The sequence below is a fragment of the Eubalaena glacialis genome, chromosome 1 (genome assembly GCF_028564815.1).
Source record: "Eubalaena glacialis isolate mEubGla1 chromosome 1, mEubGla1.1.hap2.+ XY, whole genome shotgun sequence".
Taxonomy (NCBI): Eukaryota; Metazoa; Chordata; class Mammalia; order Artiodactyla; family Balaenidae; genus Eubalaena; species Eubalaena glacialis.
In genome coordinates, this window is record NC_083716.1 from 61,663,992 (window position 1) to 61,678,217 (window position 14,226).

Sequence of the window (14,226 nt, forward strand, 5' to 3'; positions counted from 1 at the left end):
TCCTGCCTGCCTCTCCCGTTCTCCTCCAGCCTCCCTTCTATGCCCCCAGAACCAATGTAGTAGAGGGGGCCTCTTGAGGGCATAGGACCGGGCCCGAGAGCTGGGCAGGTTTCCCGGGCCAATTGGGCAGGGGAAACACCAGGCGTGCTCCCCCTGATCTGAGCCCCCGAGGCTCCCTCCAGGCATGGGAACCCCTCCCTGCTCCCAGCCACCCCTTGGGGGCGCAAGTCCTGTCCTACCTCCACTTCTCCTACCCCCTTAGTCCCCCAACATCCTACCGGGTCACTTGGAGGTTCCTCCTGTCTCCTTGGGCATCGAGGTCCCCCACCAGCATCTGGCAGGTGCCCTAGTTGTCCATAGATAAGTTTATTACTAGCATTTAAAAATAAATAAAAGGAAGTCATACTATAGATATTATTCTGTCACTTGATTTTTCACTTAATATATCATGGACATCCTTTTAGATCTGTTTGGTTCCATCTGTGAAAAATTGAAAAAATTAAATTTTTACTACTATCAATATTTTCCAAACTCATTAAAAAGGTGGTGGAAATTAAGAGGGAGAAATTGACTTGTTTGAAGCTTCCTGGTGAGTCACTGGTAGCACGTGGTAGAGAATGCTCTCTAATAGTTAAAAGCACGGATTATGAATTTAACCTATTTGACTTTAATTCAGCTTTACCATTTGCCATTTTTGTTACCTTGGGTAAGTTATTTATCATCTTTGTGACTCAGTTTCTTCATTCTTAAAATGTGGGCAATAATAGTATCTACCTCATATTTTTTTTTTTTTCCAAATTTTATTTATTTATTTATTTATTTATTTATTTTTGGCTGTGTTGGGTCTTCGTTTCTGTGCGAGGGCTTTCTCTAGTTGCAGCGCGCGGGGGCCACTTTTCATCGCGGTGCGCGGGCCTCTCACTGTCGCAGCCCCTCTTGTTGCGGAGCACAGGCTCCAGACGCGCAGGCTCAGTAGTTGTGGCTCACGGGCCTAGTTGCTCCGTGGCATGTGGGGTCCTCCCAGACCAGGGCTCGAACTCGTGTCCCCTGCATTGGCAGGCAGATTCTCAACCACTGCGCCACCAGGGAAGCCCTACCTCATATATTATTGTGAGAATTAAATAATATATGTAAAAGTGCTTACAGCTATGCCTGTCACGTAGTAAATACTGAACAAATGTTAGTTGTCATGTTGTTATTGTTGTTATAAAGCACCCAATAAATATTATTATTATTCATGGCCTAGGTATCATCCTGAATCTGAAATGGAAAGCACTATGCAAATATGAACTCCAAACTGAAGCCAAGAGTTCCAAAGGAAAAGCAGTGCGGTGGCCATAAATACAGCAAGTGCTTAGTCTTGGTTATGGAAATGTGGCGACTTCTCTTCTCCCTTGCTTGTATTCCAGGTGGGGAGGTGTCTTCCAAAACTGAACTGGATGAATTGCAGGAAGAGGTGGCCAGAAGGGCCCAGGAACAGGAACTTCAAAGGAAACGAGAGAAGGAATTAGAGGCAGCTAAAGGGTTTAACCCTCATCCCAGCCGCTTCATGGACTTAGATGAACTGCAGAATCAGGGTAATTGTTGTGAGCATTAGGTTGTGGGTGATGGGGACAGAGAAAGCTGGGAGGAAAAAAGTATTCAAGCTCATAAATTCTGTCTTCTCTTTAGCCAAGTTATATTTTATCTTAATTCAGCCATTTCAGTGAGAGCTAGTTAAAGTAGGAGGTGACAGGCCTATTGGTTAGAGACAGGCACTGATTTGGGGCATTTATTAAAAGCTTGTAGATTAGAGATAGTATATTGTTCATGAAAAATATTTCTGATGAACAGCTATATAAGGTGTAAATTAAACTACTCACAATTCAGAAACAACAGAAAAAGGCAGTGAGTGAGCCACACTGACAGTGAGGGGAATTCTTCTCGCTCAGCAGAAATATGCCCTTGAGATTTCCTACCTGGAGCTTCAGGGAAGTGGATCTACCAAACAGGTTCTAAGAACACAGAGCCTGATTTCCTTTTGATCCTCTGATGATTCATATCCCAATCTCACACGATTTTCATGGGCTTTATTTCAGCTTCTCCAGCTGCCCCACATTAGTTACTTTTTTTTCCTTCAATTGCTTTAGGACATCACTTTGTACCAGCAGAGACTAGCCTTCAAAATAAGAGTTCAGAAAGGCTGAGGTATCTATTTTAAATAGGCCCTGAAACCTATATCTCTGTTTTTCTATGAAATGAATTTATTATTCGGAACCTCCAGATACAACAAATTGTGCTAAAGTAGTGTAAGGAATAGGAGCCGATGCTGTTTTGGGTGGCTGCTTTCTTTTGATCACTTCTTTCTTCTTATCAACACTTAGAAGAACTTCCTGGGCTTATTTGGGGGCTACTTTTCTCTTCTAATCCTACTGTCTTTTGATTCAAGGCAATTGTTGCTTTATACTTTCCAAGGCATTGTATTTGTCTCCAAATTAGTTTACCATTCCTAATTTCTTAGATGTCCCTATGTTTCGATAGTTTTTTCTTCCTTTTTGTCCTTAAGCTATATCACATTGGTGTCTCAGTTTTATACTGCTTCTGAAAGAGGGGTCTTGTCATCTTCCTCCCTTGCCTTTCTCCCCGCTCTGTCAGTTGGGTTAGTACCTTAGAGTTGAGAGTGGATCCCTCTGGCTGTATTTCATTGTCAGTTCTCCATACACTTTGGTTTAGAGCAAGGAATGGAGTGCTAAGATTCTGGAGGATAAGAATTAAAATTTAGTACAAAAAAAAAAAACAAACCAAAAAACAAAACAAAACAAAAATTTAGTACAATCATTGACCAACTATAGTTTGCCTATATATCTCTGTACAGAACTTTTTTTGTTTTAATTGCTCTAGCCACCACCTCTGATTATAAAGGTTGTATAGATTCAATTGATTTCAGATATAATGAGAAAACTTCAGGCCTGAGTACCCACTACCCCAGGGACCATACCTCTAGCGGTGGAGTAGAACCCAAATGTCAAGTTCTTCAGAACCAACTTGTTACTTCTACTTCCTTCTCATTGTTCTCCGAAGCTATTGGTGAATTAGGGAGTGAATGTTAGGGGTATGGAAGAGCTTTTCTTACCATGTCCAGCTGGAGGTTAATGGAGGATGGGTACATTATGGGAGAAATGATTTTTTTTTTTCCTGTGAGCTTGTGAAAACTCACCATTAATCCCATTGTAGGTGAACTTGGGTTATAGCTTACTACTAATTTATGGTTATGAGTGAGTAAAAGGCAAGGGGATACATAAACTTGAGAATTCTTCTACAAAAGTTGCCCTTACAGTACTTTCTTGCTTTTCATGCGGCACTGTCCCTAGACTCTCCTGCACCTGCTTTGGCACACATTCACTTTCAGGGGAGGAAGCAACATCTTATGCTCACTGCAAGGGAAGGTGACTTTTTTACAGTAGGTTTGGTGAGCAAGGGCATGATAGAAGTAAATACTTAGCAGTGCTGATGAAAGGTATGTGTGTGCAAACCAAGAACAAGGGCATTTCCACTGGCCTGGTAGATACATTGAAGTTAGGAACCGTAGAACACCTGTGCCCAAGAGGGGTATTGATTTTCCAGGTGCAGGTGGTACAGAGAAAACTATGAATTAATGTAGGAAAGAAGTGTTACAGATGGCTTTTCACAGAGTACTGAAGCCACTTTTGCCTTAACACAGCAGTGGAGGTCTCGGTGGAGATCTGGAGCGTTGAACACAGGTTGCCAAGATGTATCTTGTTGCACTGTGGAGAAGCACGTCAGTTCCAGGCATAAGAACCCACCCTTCTATTATAGACAGTACTTTGTTGTTCTTTCCTTGAGGGCCTCCCTAAGAGGTCTTAGAGTTGGAATATGTGGTGGACAATGACATGCCCCTCTTTCATGGCTTTGGTAAGGTCGTAGCTAAGGCAAAAATGGATGTCCTACGTGTTTCAGAGAATTCTTAATAGTAATGGTCAGTTGGAGTAAGGGTGGACCAGAGGCTCAGCAGCAAGGATCTATGTGCTCTGAAGGGAAAAAACAGCACATAGGAAAAGCTGGAACAGATTGTTATGAAAATGAAAAGTGCTGGCCCTTTCAGGGAGGAGTGACGGCTTTGAGAGGTCCCTACAAGAGGCAGATTCAGTGTTTGAAGAGTCGCTGCATCTGGAACAGAAGGGAGACTGTGCTGCCGCTTTGGCTCTCTGTAACGAAGCTATCTGTAAGTAACTTTAACCGCTATGGCTATGGCACTTTTGACTAACTTCACAATAGGTATTATTAGTGTCGTCACTCAGATAGGATAAAAACAGCTTTTAAGTCTCCTCACTCTCACTCCCCCAAACTGAGGCACTTTAGCTATCTTTTGCCCTTCAGATTTCTAAATGTGCTAGGCGCTGTCACTGTGGCCTATGGATATTTACTGGAAAAACCTCAGCAGGAGTCTACAAATGAACTATCCAGCCAGACCTACCTTCTAATCCCAAAATAAAGTTAGATCTCAGATGTGAGATTAGTCTGCTCTTTCTCTAGTTACTGACTAGTGAGGTGGAGCTTAGGGCAGGAAGAAATGAATAAATTGGCTGTGACTTCCCAGGCCTGTGACTTTGTATTGCATATTTGATTTTTTATGTTTCTCCCCTGCCTTCCTGCTATGCTGCACCATAAGGTTACAGCAAGGGACTAAGGCTTAGAATTTGTATCTGGTTCTTTAATGTGACCCACAAGAAACTGTGTTCTATAAAGACAGATGCAGGTTTGGATCTTATTTCTGCTGTTGGCCATCGGGAAGGGGGAGATGGGAGCAGAGAATGGAGACCAGAGTCGGACAGGTCAGTTGCAAAGGACAATGAGAGTGGCAACGTCTAAGATGGAAGCACCAGTTTATCTTCCTGACTCATTTTAGTTTAGTTTTTTGTTTGTTTTTTAAATTTGAATTAACCTGTTTGGCCTCCATGGCTTCCATGAATGTTCCTTATAGCCAGAGGCAGCTCTGTGCCCTGGACAGCATATGCATGGTCCACGCCTTGTATTCCTGCTGCATATTTTGAGTTTTACTGCATATCTTTGCTCATTTTTGGTTGAATTTTATTCTTTTTATTTTTGTTTGTATTTTTGTGTTCTGTTTCTGCTATATTTTCTTTTGCATTTTAGCTAAACTAAGACTTGCCCTGCATGGTGCCAGCTCTAGCACGCACAGCAGAGCCCTAGTCGATAAGAAGCTGCAAATCAGTATTCGAAAAGCACGGAGCCTGCAGGATCGCATGCAGCAGCAGCAACCATCTCAGCCGCCGTCGCAGCCCTCAGCCTGCCTCCCCTCACAGAGGGGAGCCCTCCCTCAGCCAACAAGGTAGTGCCTGGGAACCATTGTAGTTTATGGACGCCAGGGGAGGAAGTGACCATGGGTGCTCCATAGCCAGCTCTCATTGTCTTGGCGACTCCAGGGGAGAGAGAAGAGTCCTCTGAAAAGATTTCTTCTCTCAGGTCAGACATACAGTGAAAAGCTCATCCCACTGCTGGTCCTTTTCTTAATAGTTCCTAGAAAGATGCAGAAAGTATAGCATAATAAATAGACCACTTGTCTATATTTCCTGTGGGTGAGTTTGTCTCTGGACTTGTGTAATAACATGATTATTAAATTTGTACCTATTATGGTCTTAGACATGGCAATCTGAGTTACATTTCACTTTGCAGTAGAAACCGTGTGATTTATTTTGGGATTTCAGTGCTTCCTGTCCCTCAAGGAAGCAGAGAAAGCAGTCTTCCTTGCTCTGATTGACCCGTTGAGAGGAGACACAAAGATTCCCTTTGTTTTGCTTCCCTGTGGTCAGGAGTAGGAAAAAAGTCCCCATGGCCATTGGTGTAGTTTCCCCATTTTAGCCCTTGAAATTGGCTGTTACTGAGAATAGATAGATTTAAGTAAGAATTAATTTTGGCTGTTAACAAGCCTGAGTAGTTTTCAGAATATAAACATTATAAAAGAAGCTAACATTTTTTGAATATTTGCTCAGGCACTAAGCTGAACACTTTTATGTTTTATTTTATCTAATTCTCACAATAAGCTTAGGAGACAGGGATTACTATTTAGCAATGGTTTATAAATAAGAAAACTCAGGCTCAGAGAGGATGTGATAAGTAAGGTACCCAGGATTACTCAGCTAGTAAGTGGTAGAAGCATGGAATTCAAATCCAGGTCTGTTTGACTCCATTCGGCTTTCCTTATAAATAATATCATATTCTTCAAAATGTTGTAAGGGTGATTGAATGACTATGCCCACAAAAGTTTATAGTGTATTATCATTCAAATTTAATGCTCATAGCTAGGATCTTCCTCTTTCTTCTTTTCTCCTATTGTTTACCCCACTCGCTGAATGCTAATTTGAGAATCTGATCAGAGATGTGTTTTGATTATAAGCAATTTAGGCAGCTAAACTCTTTTCAGAAAACTTCTGCCATTAGATGTATGTGAGTGATTGAGGTTTTATCTAAGTGCTTCTAGCCCTGAGTTCTTTAGGTCGGAAATACAAAACAATTAGTAAGAAATCAACTAACTGCGGTTAATCCCTACTTCCACTCCCAAATCTCAAGAGAGTCACAGCTCATTACTTTGGGGAAATATCTCAGTAAATAAATACAACCAAATCCAGATTATAAAAATACACTTGAAATGGTTGATTTTTATATTAATCCCGGGAGCCCAAATCATCCTGTACTCCGTAAATGTGGCCTTCTGGTTCTTTTGGCTGATCTGCCTCTCAGGACCCTCAGGATGAGTGATTTCTAGGCTTTGCTTACCTTCTACTGTTATTTGCATATAGGATGAGCAATTTTTGTTTTTGAATTTGTAAGTAGAATATGATTGGAATGGGACTTTACAGGGAATGAAGAATATTAGCAAGAGCTTTACTTACTATTACTGTGGGCAACTTTGATGAGGGTATTTAATAAAGAGAATTAATATTACCTGTTACTTAGGTGTGAGCTGACTATGTGCCTTCTCTTGTGAACCTCCGATCTGTTGACTCTACTTATGCTTGTCTTTCCATTTATTTTCACCATTACCTCTGTGAATAGCTAGAAATGGGAACCAAATGAACAGTTATTTTTGTAAGTGATCTTGTCAATTAAGACAGCTTATGACTGGCCCTCTCTATTTATTTCAGTGAACAGCCTATCCCGCTCCAAGTATTGTTAAGCCAGGAGGCCCAACTGGAACCCTACATGAATACAGAGTTTGGGGCCAGTTCTTTCATCCACTCACCCGCTTCCTGCCATGAGTCACACTCGCCATTATTCCCAGAGTCATCTGCCCTGTCTGCTCCACAGCACAATTCCTCCGGTGGGTCTGCCTCGAACCTTCTTACTTCTGTTGAGGTGGACAGCATTGACCCCTCTGTGTTCCACAGGCAGGGCTTACGTAAAACACCAGGGAGAACTGAGAAGAATTCTCATCATGGTTGGAAACCAGAGGGTGAGCTGCAAAGCTACAGGGGGGACAACAGCAGCTGTACCAGGTTCCCCCAACAAGAAGGAAGAAGCACTGATCAAGAACAGCTATTCCAAGAAAAGAGGGATCCTGCTGACTCATCCCAGGTGATGCCTTGGCTACTACAGCCAACTGGAACAACCACCTCGGAGACAGGAGATGCACACAGTCTAGGCTGTGGTCCTTCGAGTTCATCAGCTCAGCCCAGCCTTTCTCTGTACAGGGCCTGCCACCCCATAATGCCTGCTCCTTCCTCATCTGTGCTTCACTCGCCTAATACCTTACAGAAAACTAACCAATGCCTCCAAACCCAAAGCCTCAAAACTTCATTGACTTCAAAAGTGGACGGAGGCAGCGAGGAGCCCTATAGGCCAGAGTTTCCTACCACAAAGGGGCTTGTCCGCGCTCTGGCAGAGCAGTTCCAGAGGATGCAGGGCACCTCCACAAGGGATGGTACAGGTTCCCAGGATAGAAGTTTGCCAAACAGTCTAAGGAAGGACTCTTCCCTTTCTGACTCAAAGCCTCCTTTCCCAAAGGGTCAAGGGAAAGGTCATTGGCCTTGGGCAAAACAACAGCCCTCGGTGGATGGTAGGAACAGACTGCCTTCCTGGGGAGAGCCTGCTGATCATCCTTCTCTTGCCATGAACTCTGGGCTGCCTAATGGTGAAACTTCTAGGGGAGGACAGTCCAGGTTGGCAGAGTCAGGTATTTACCATGGGAAACCGTCTCAAGTGAGAGATGCTAGGCCTAAGGAGCTGGGCAGCAGTGTCGACTTGGGGACTTCCTTGCCTTTGGATTCCTGGGTGAATGTTACAGGGCTTTGTGATTCTCAGCTTGGGGTCCCTGGGCCAGGAATGAAGTCCTCCCCTCCTGATTCCCATACCTGTGTAACCTATCCAGAAAGAAACCACATCCTTTTGCATCCACATTGGAACCAAGACACAGAGCAGGAGACCTCAGAATTGGAGTCTCTCTACCAGGCCAGTCTTCAGGTTTCTCAGTCTGGCTCTTCTGGATGGGGGCAGCAGGAAGTGGCCTGGAACCCACTGAGCCAAACAGGTAAGAATGCAACCAGGGGCAGGGGGTGTGGGAGGTATAGAAAAGCTGAAGGCAGGAAGATAAGATCAGAAGGGGGATGGTGTTCTATGTAAATAATATCCTCAGCTTAGGAGGCGGCAGTAGAACTTCTGACTTTATTCATAAAGACTTCATGACAAGGGCTAGACATTTTTCTGGCTAGAGTGGAGAATAGGGGCAGAATCATCACTCACAGGCTAGTTCCCTCCTTCTAAAGAGACCAGTGAGTATTTGCCCAGGGCTGCTGTAGTATGAATGCTAAGGAGTGGTTCCTAGGCCTTTGAGAGTGACTCAGCATGAGGTATGGGAGACTGAGAGGAAAAGTCATTCTTCTGTGGCTTAGGAACAAGCTCCAACTTGCAGTGAGGATGTTCACATTGAGCCAAGTCTCCAGTGTGGCATATCCAGATCGTACTGAACCAGCAATATCAAGACCTTCCCTGATCCGTTCAGGAACTACCAGGTTTAGAATTTTCCAGGTGGTATGCTTGTAGGGTACCTGTTCACCGACTCTTTGTGAGATTATATTGTGTGAAGAGTGAAGTCTAATGTTAAATGCACAGCACAGAATTAGTTCTGTAAACTGAAGACATGAAGGATATTTATAACTTAAGATTGATGTACTTAAGAACTTCAAAGCCTGCACTATTGTTCTGTCTCCATCATTAACTGTCAGTAAAAATTTGGACAAGTCATTTAATATCCAAGTTTTTACCTATAAGATGAGAGAATTGGTTCAATGATTTTTTTTTTTTTAAAGATACCCTCCAACTCTTTAAATGATATGTACGATTCTGTAAAATTAAGCTCAGAGAAATTTATCTTCAGTTTAGGTGGTATAGTTCTTTGCATGCAGCCAACCAACATTTAATTATAGCCAAACAAGTGGTTATTGAAAATTTGCTATATTCCCAGGAGCATCAGAGTGGGGGATATCATATAAATATAAGATTTAATATTAAGATATGTTTTTTAGGATCTCCACTCTAGTGTAAGCTTTACAATAACATTTATTAAGTGCTCCTTAGGTATTAATACATAGGACAGGGCAGTATGGGAAGAGGACAAAGAATGAGGAAAAGTTGGAGTTTACCTCAATTAGCTTCCTCTCTAATATAAGGGAGAAAGAATATACAAATGTCAAGTATTTTAAGAATCATAAACACATATAAAAAATACATTGCAATTAAAACTGAACTAACCAATTGAATGTCAAACATTATATTACAAACAAAACAAAACAAACCTTATGTTACCCCACATAGCAACATTTTTTATCGTAGATGGTTTTGAAAATATATAAAGTAACAAAAATCATTGATAACCCCGGCAGTAGTTTCATGAGTTTACTTCTGGCTTTGGATTGCCGCCCCCCACCCCTGGTTGACATACTTTTTTTTTTTCTAAATTTCCCCTGGTTTACTTTTTTTTTTCTAATTAATTTTTATTGGAGTATAGTTGCTTTACAGTGTTGTATTAGTTTCTACGGTACAGCAAAATGAATCAGCCATACATATACATATATCCCCTCCCTTCCGGACTTCCCTCCCATTCAGGTCATCACAGTGCACTAAGTAGAATTCCCTGTGCTATACAGTATGTTCTCATTAGTTATCTATTTTATACATAGTATCAATAGTGTAGTGACATGCGTTTTTTAAAAATTGAAGTATAGTTGATTTACAAAGTTGTGTTAGTTTCAGGTGTACAGCAAAGTGATTTAGTTCATATATATATATACATATATATATACGTGTGTGTATATATATATATATATACACACACGTATATATATATGTATATATATATATTCTTTTTCAGATTTTTTCCATTATAGGTTATTACAAAATATTGAATATAGTTCCCTGTGCCATGCAGAAGGTCCTTGTTGTTTATCTATTTTATATATAGTAGTGTGTATATGTTAATCCCAAACACCCATTTTATCCCTCCCCCTCTTTCCCCTTTGGTAACCATAAGTTTGTTTTCTATGTCTGTGAGTCTATAGTATTTCTGTTTTGTAAATAAGTTCATTTGTGTCATTTTTTTAGATTCCACATATAAGTGATATCATATTATATTTGTCTTTCTGTGACTTACTTCACTTAATATAATAATCTCTAGGTCCATCCATGTTGCTTCTGGTTTTGTTTTTTATGCATATATACTATATATTTATTTGTTTTGCTTTTACAAAAAGCTGGATTATAATATATGTATATAGTTTAGTCCCATGATTTCTTACATTATATCCATAAGCATTTTCCCTTTGGAAAAAACTACTTTTAATGACTATAATATGCTGCATATGAATACACCATAATATATTCAACCATTCTACTGTGGTTGAATATTTAGGTTACTTAAAATTTTTTGATAATACAGCACTGTGATGAATATCTTTATACTTAAGAGTTTGGCCACATTTCTGACAAACTCCTTAGGATAAACTTTTAGAAGGGTAATAACTAGTTGAAGGTTATAAACTTTAAACAATCTCTTGATACATACTGGCAAACTCAGGAAGATTATACTTCTGAAAACAGTATGAAAGCGTACCTACCGACCATTAATTTTTACTTAATAGTGAACAAAAACTAATTTTAAAAATCCAGTTAATGAATCAGTCCTCAAAATAACTTGTCAAACCAAACTAGGCTTTATTTTGGTTAGAGTCTCTTTTTTAAATTGAGTCTTTCAGAACTGACGTGGCAGAATAAAGAAGAGATCAGTGGAATAAATCAAGAAGTAGACGATGAAGGAAAATGCCAATTAGGATCCATATATGACAGAATATATCTTTAGGGGAGTCTTCCTTTATCTTATTGTAAAGCATTTATTAAGCACTAAATTACTTTTTTTCTCAAATTTTATTGATATAGTTGACAAATAACATTGTATAAGTTTAAGGTCTACAGTGTGATGGTTTGATACATGTATATATTGCAAAATGATTACCACAGTAAAGTTAGTTAACACAGCCATCACCATACCTAATTACAATATCTTTCTTTCTTTTTTTTGTGGTGAGAACATTTAAGATTTACTGTCTTAGCAACTTTCAGGTATATAGTAATACAATATTGTTAACTATAGTCACCATGCTATACATTAGATCTTCAGAACTTACTAATCTTATAACTGGAAATGTGTACCCTTTGATCATCATCTCCATATTCCTCCCACCCCCTGGCTCCTGGCAACTACCATTCCATTCTCTGTTTCTATGAGTTTGGCTTTTTTAAAGATTCCACATATAAGTGTGATCATATAGTATTTGTCTTTCTCTGTATGACTTATTGCTTTAAAAAAAAGAAAGCTTTATTGATATATAATTTATATACTGGACAATTCACCTATTTAAAGTGTACAATTCAGTGGTTTTTTAGGATATTGACAGAGTTGTCCATCCATTACCACAGTCAGTTAAAGTGTTTTTAGATCACCCCCAAAAGAAATCCTGTACCCATTAGTATTCACTCCCCAGTAAACCTCTAATCTATTTTCTGCCTATAGATTACCTATTTTGGACATTTCATATAAATAGAATCACATAGAATGTGGTATTTTGCAACCAGATTAGTTTTGACATGACTATAGTTCCTAAAGAGTTATGTGAACACTGCCCTTGACCTATATTCTAAATTTCATAGTATTTTGAAGTTGCTCACACATCATCTTAAAAATAAAAAATAACTTTTTGTTATGGAAAACTTCAAATATATTCTAAAGTAAAGAGTAAATGTTATAATCACCCCCTTGTTCTTATCACTAACTTCCACGGTGATTATCTTGGCCAATTATCAACAGATGGCTGATTTTGATTTAGCGACCCCTCCCCCGCCCCCGCCACTTTCCCTCCCCACTGGATTATTTTAAAGCAAATCCCAGACATTATATCATTTCCTCCATAAATAGTTTGGAATGTATCTCTAAGAAATAAAGACTCTTTTTTAAAAGGCAGAACTATAATATTATTATACCTAAAAAATTAACAATAATTTCTTAATATAATACAGTAACTAGCCAGTATTCAATTTTTTTCAATTGTCCCACAGATGTCTTTTCACAGTTGGTTTATTTCGAATCAGAATCCAAACAAGATCCACACATTGCATTTTGTTGATGTGTCTCAAGGCTTTTTTTAAGCCTGTAAGATTCCTGTCTCTTTTTTCCCCTTGCCATTTATTTGTTGAAGAAATTTGGTCATTTGTCTTCCATGTTTTAGATTATATTCTAGGAGAGTTTTTTTTGTTGTCATTTTGTTTTTAAAACATGTTCTCCTAAGGCCCTCTTTTTCTCTATAACTTGGTACTTAGGGCTAGAAGGCTTGATTCTTGATTAAAATCAGGTTTACTTTTTAAAAATAAGAATATTTCATAGGTAGTACTTAGACTTCTTATATCATATCAAGAAGTACATAATGTCTGGTAGTCTTTCTTCTTGTTACTATTGATCAGTGAGTAGATGTCACCTTAATTCTATCAAATCGAGAAGTCCCCTCAACAGTACTCCTTACAGAAGGCCACCTCCACCTCTGTTTAAGTATCTTTAAAGGAATCAGTGTCTACTCTCTTCAGGAGGTTCCAATGGCTACCTTCTTGTCTAGGTAGGAATCACACTTGACTTGATTAGAGGAGCACCAAATTCTAACCATTACAGCTGTAATTCTTAAATCTGGCTGCCCATCATAGTCACCTGAAGAATGGGTTTTTTAAAAAAAAGAAGAAGAATTTTATTATTTTTTTTTTTAAATAAATTTATTTATTTTTATTTTTATTTATTTTTGGCTGCATTGGGTCTTCGTTGCTGTGCACGGGCTTTCTCTAGTTGCAGCGAGCAGGGGCTATTCTTTGTTGCGGTGACTTCTCTTGTTGCAGAGCATGGGCTCTAGGCACATGGGCTTCAGTAGTTGTGGCACGTGGGCTCAGTAGTTGTGGCTCACGGGCTCTAGAGCAGCACAGGCTCAGTAGTTGTGGTGCACGGGCTTAGTTGTTCTGTGGCATGTGGGATCTTCCTGGACCAGGGCTCAAACCTGTGTCTCCTGCATTGGCAGGCAGATTCTTAACCACTGCGCTACCAGGAAAGCCCAGAATAATTTTATATAAATGGGATCATAGCACACATGATTTTTGTTGTTGTTGTTTTATATTTATTTATTTATTTAATTTTATTTTTGACTGTGTCGGGTCTTAGTTGTGGCATGCAGGATCTTCCGTTGTGGCACACGTGCCCCTTGTTGCGCTGGATGGGCTTCTCTCTAGTTGTGGTGCACAGGTTCCAGAGCGTGCAGGCTCCAGAGCACGTGGGCTCAGTAGTTGTGGCACATGGGCTCTCTAGTTGTGGCCTGCATGCTCAGTAGTTACGGCGCATGGGCTTACTTGCCCCATGGCATGTGGGATCTTAGTTCCCTGACCAGAGATCGAACCCACGTCCCCTTCATTGGAAGGCAGATTCTTAACTAGACAGCCAGGGAAGTTCCCATGATGTTTTTATTATAGACAATTTTTGTTTCTCTCTCCTTCCCTCAAATCAATCCCTACCATTTATCCCCCACCACCTTCTCAGACAGTAATCTAATGTGCATATTTCTGTATTTCTCTGTTCATATAATCCTATATAGATCTACATATATAGTGTTTTTTTGTTTGGGGATAACATTA

General features: G+C 40.0%; 1 protein-coding gene across 6 annotated transcripts in view; it reads left to right on the forward strand.

Moving 5' to 3' along the window:
- USP54 (ubiquitin specific peptidase 54) overlaps positions 1 to 14,226 on the forward strand; it is a 149,762-nt gene that overhangs the window by 126,041 nt on the left and 9,495 nt on the right. For 4 of the 6 annotated variants that reach the window (XM_061180646.1, XM_061180628.1, XM_061180652.1 and 1 more), the window contains 4 exons: positions 1,410 to 1,577; positions 4,103 to 4,222; positions 5,155 to 5,350; positions 7,164 to 8,545. In XM_061180646.1, coding sequence (XP_061036629.1) covers positions 1,410 to 1,577; positions 4,103 to 4,222; positions 5,155 to 5,350; positions 7,164 to 8,545 — 1,866 coding nt within the window. Of the gene's footprint in view, positions 1 to 1,409; positions 1,578 to 4,102; positions 4,223 to 5,154; positions 5,351 to 7,163; positions 8,546 to 14,226 lie in introns of those variants that run through there. The other 2 variants (XM_061180661.1, XM_061180669.1) reach the window with 2 other exon arrangements.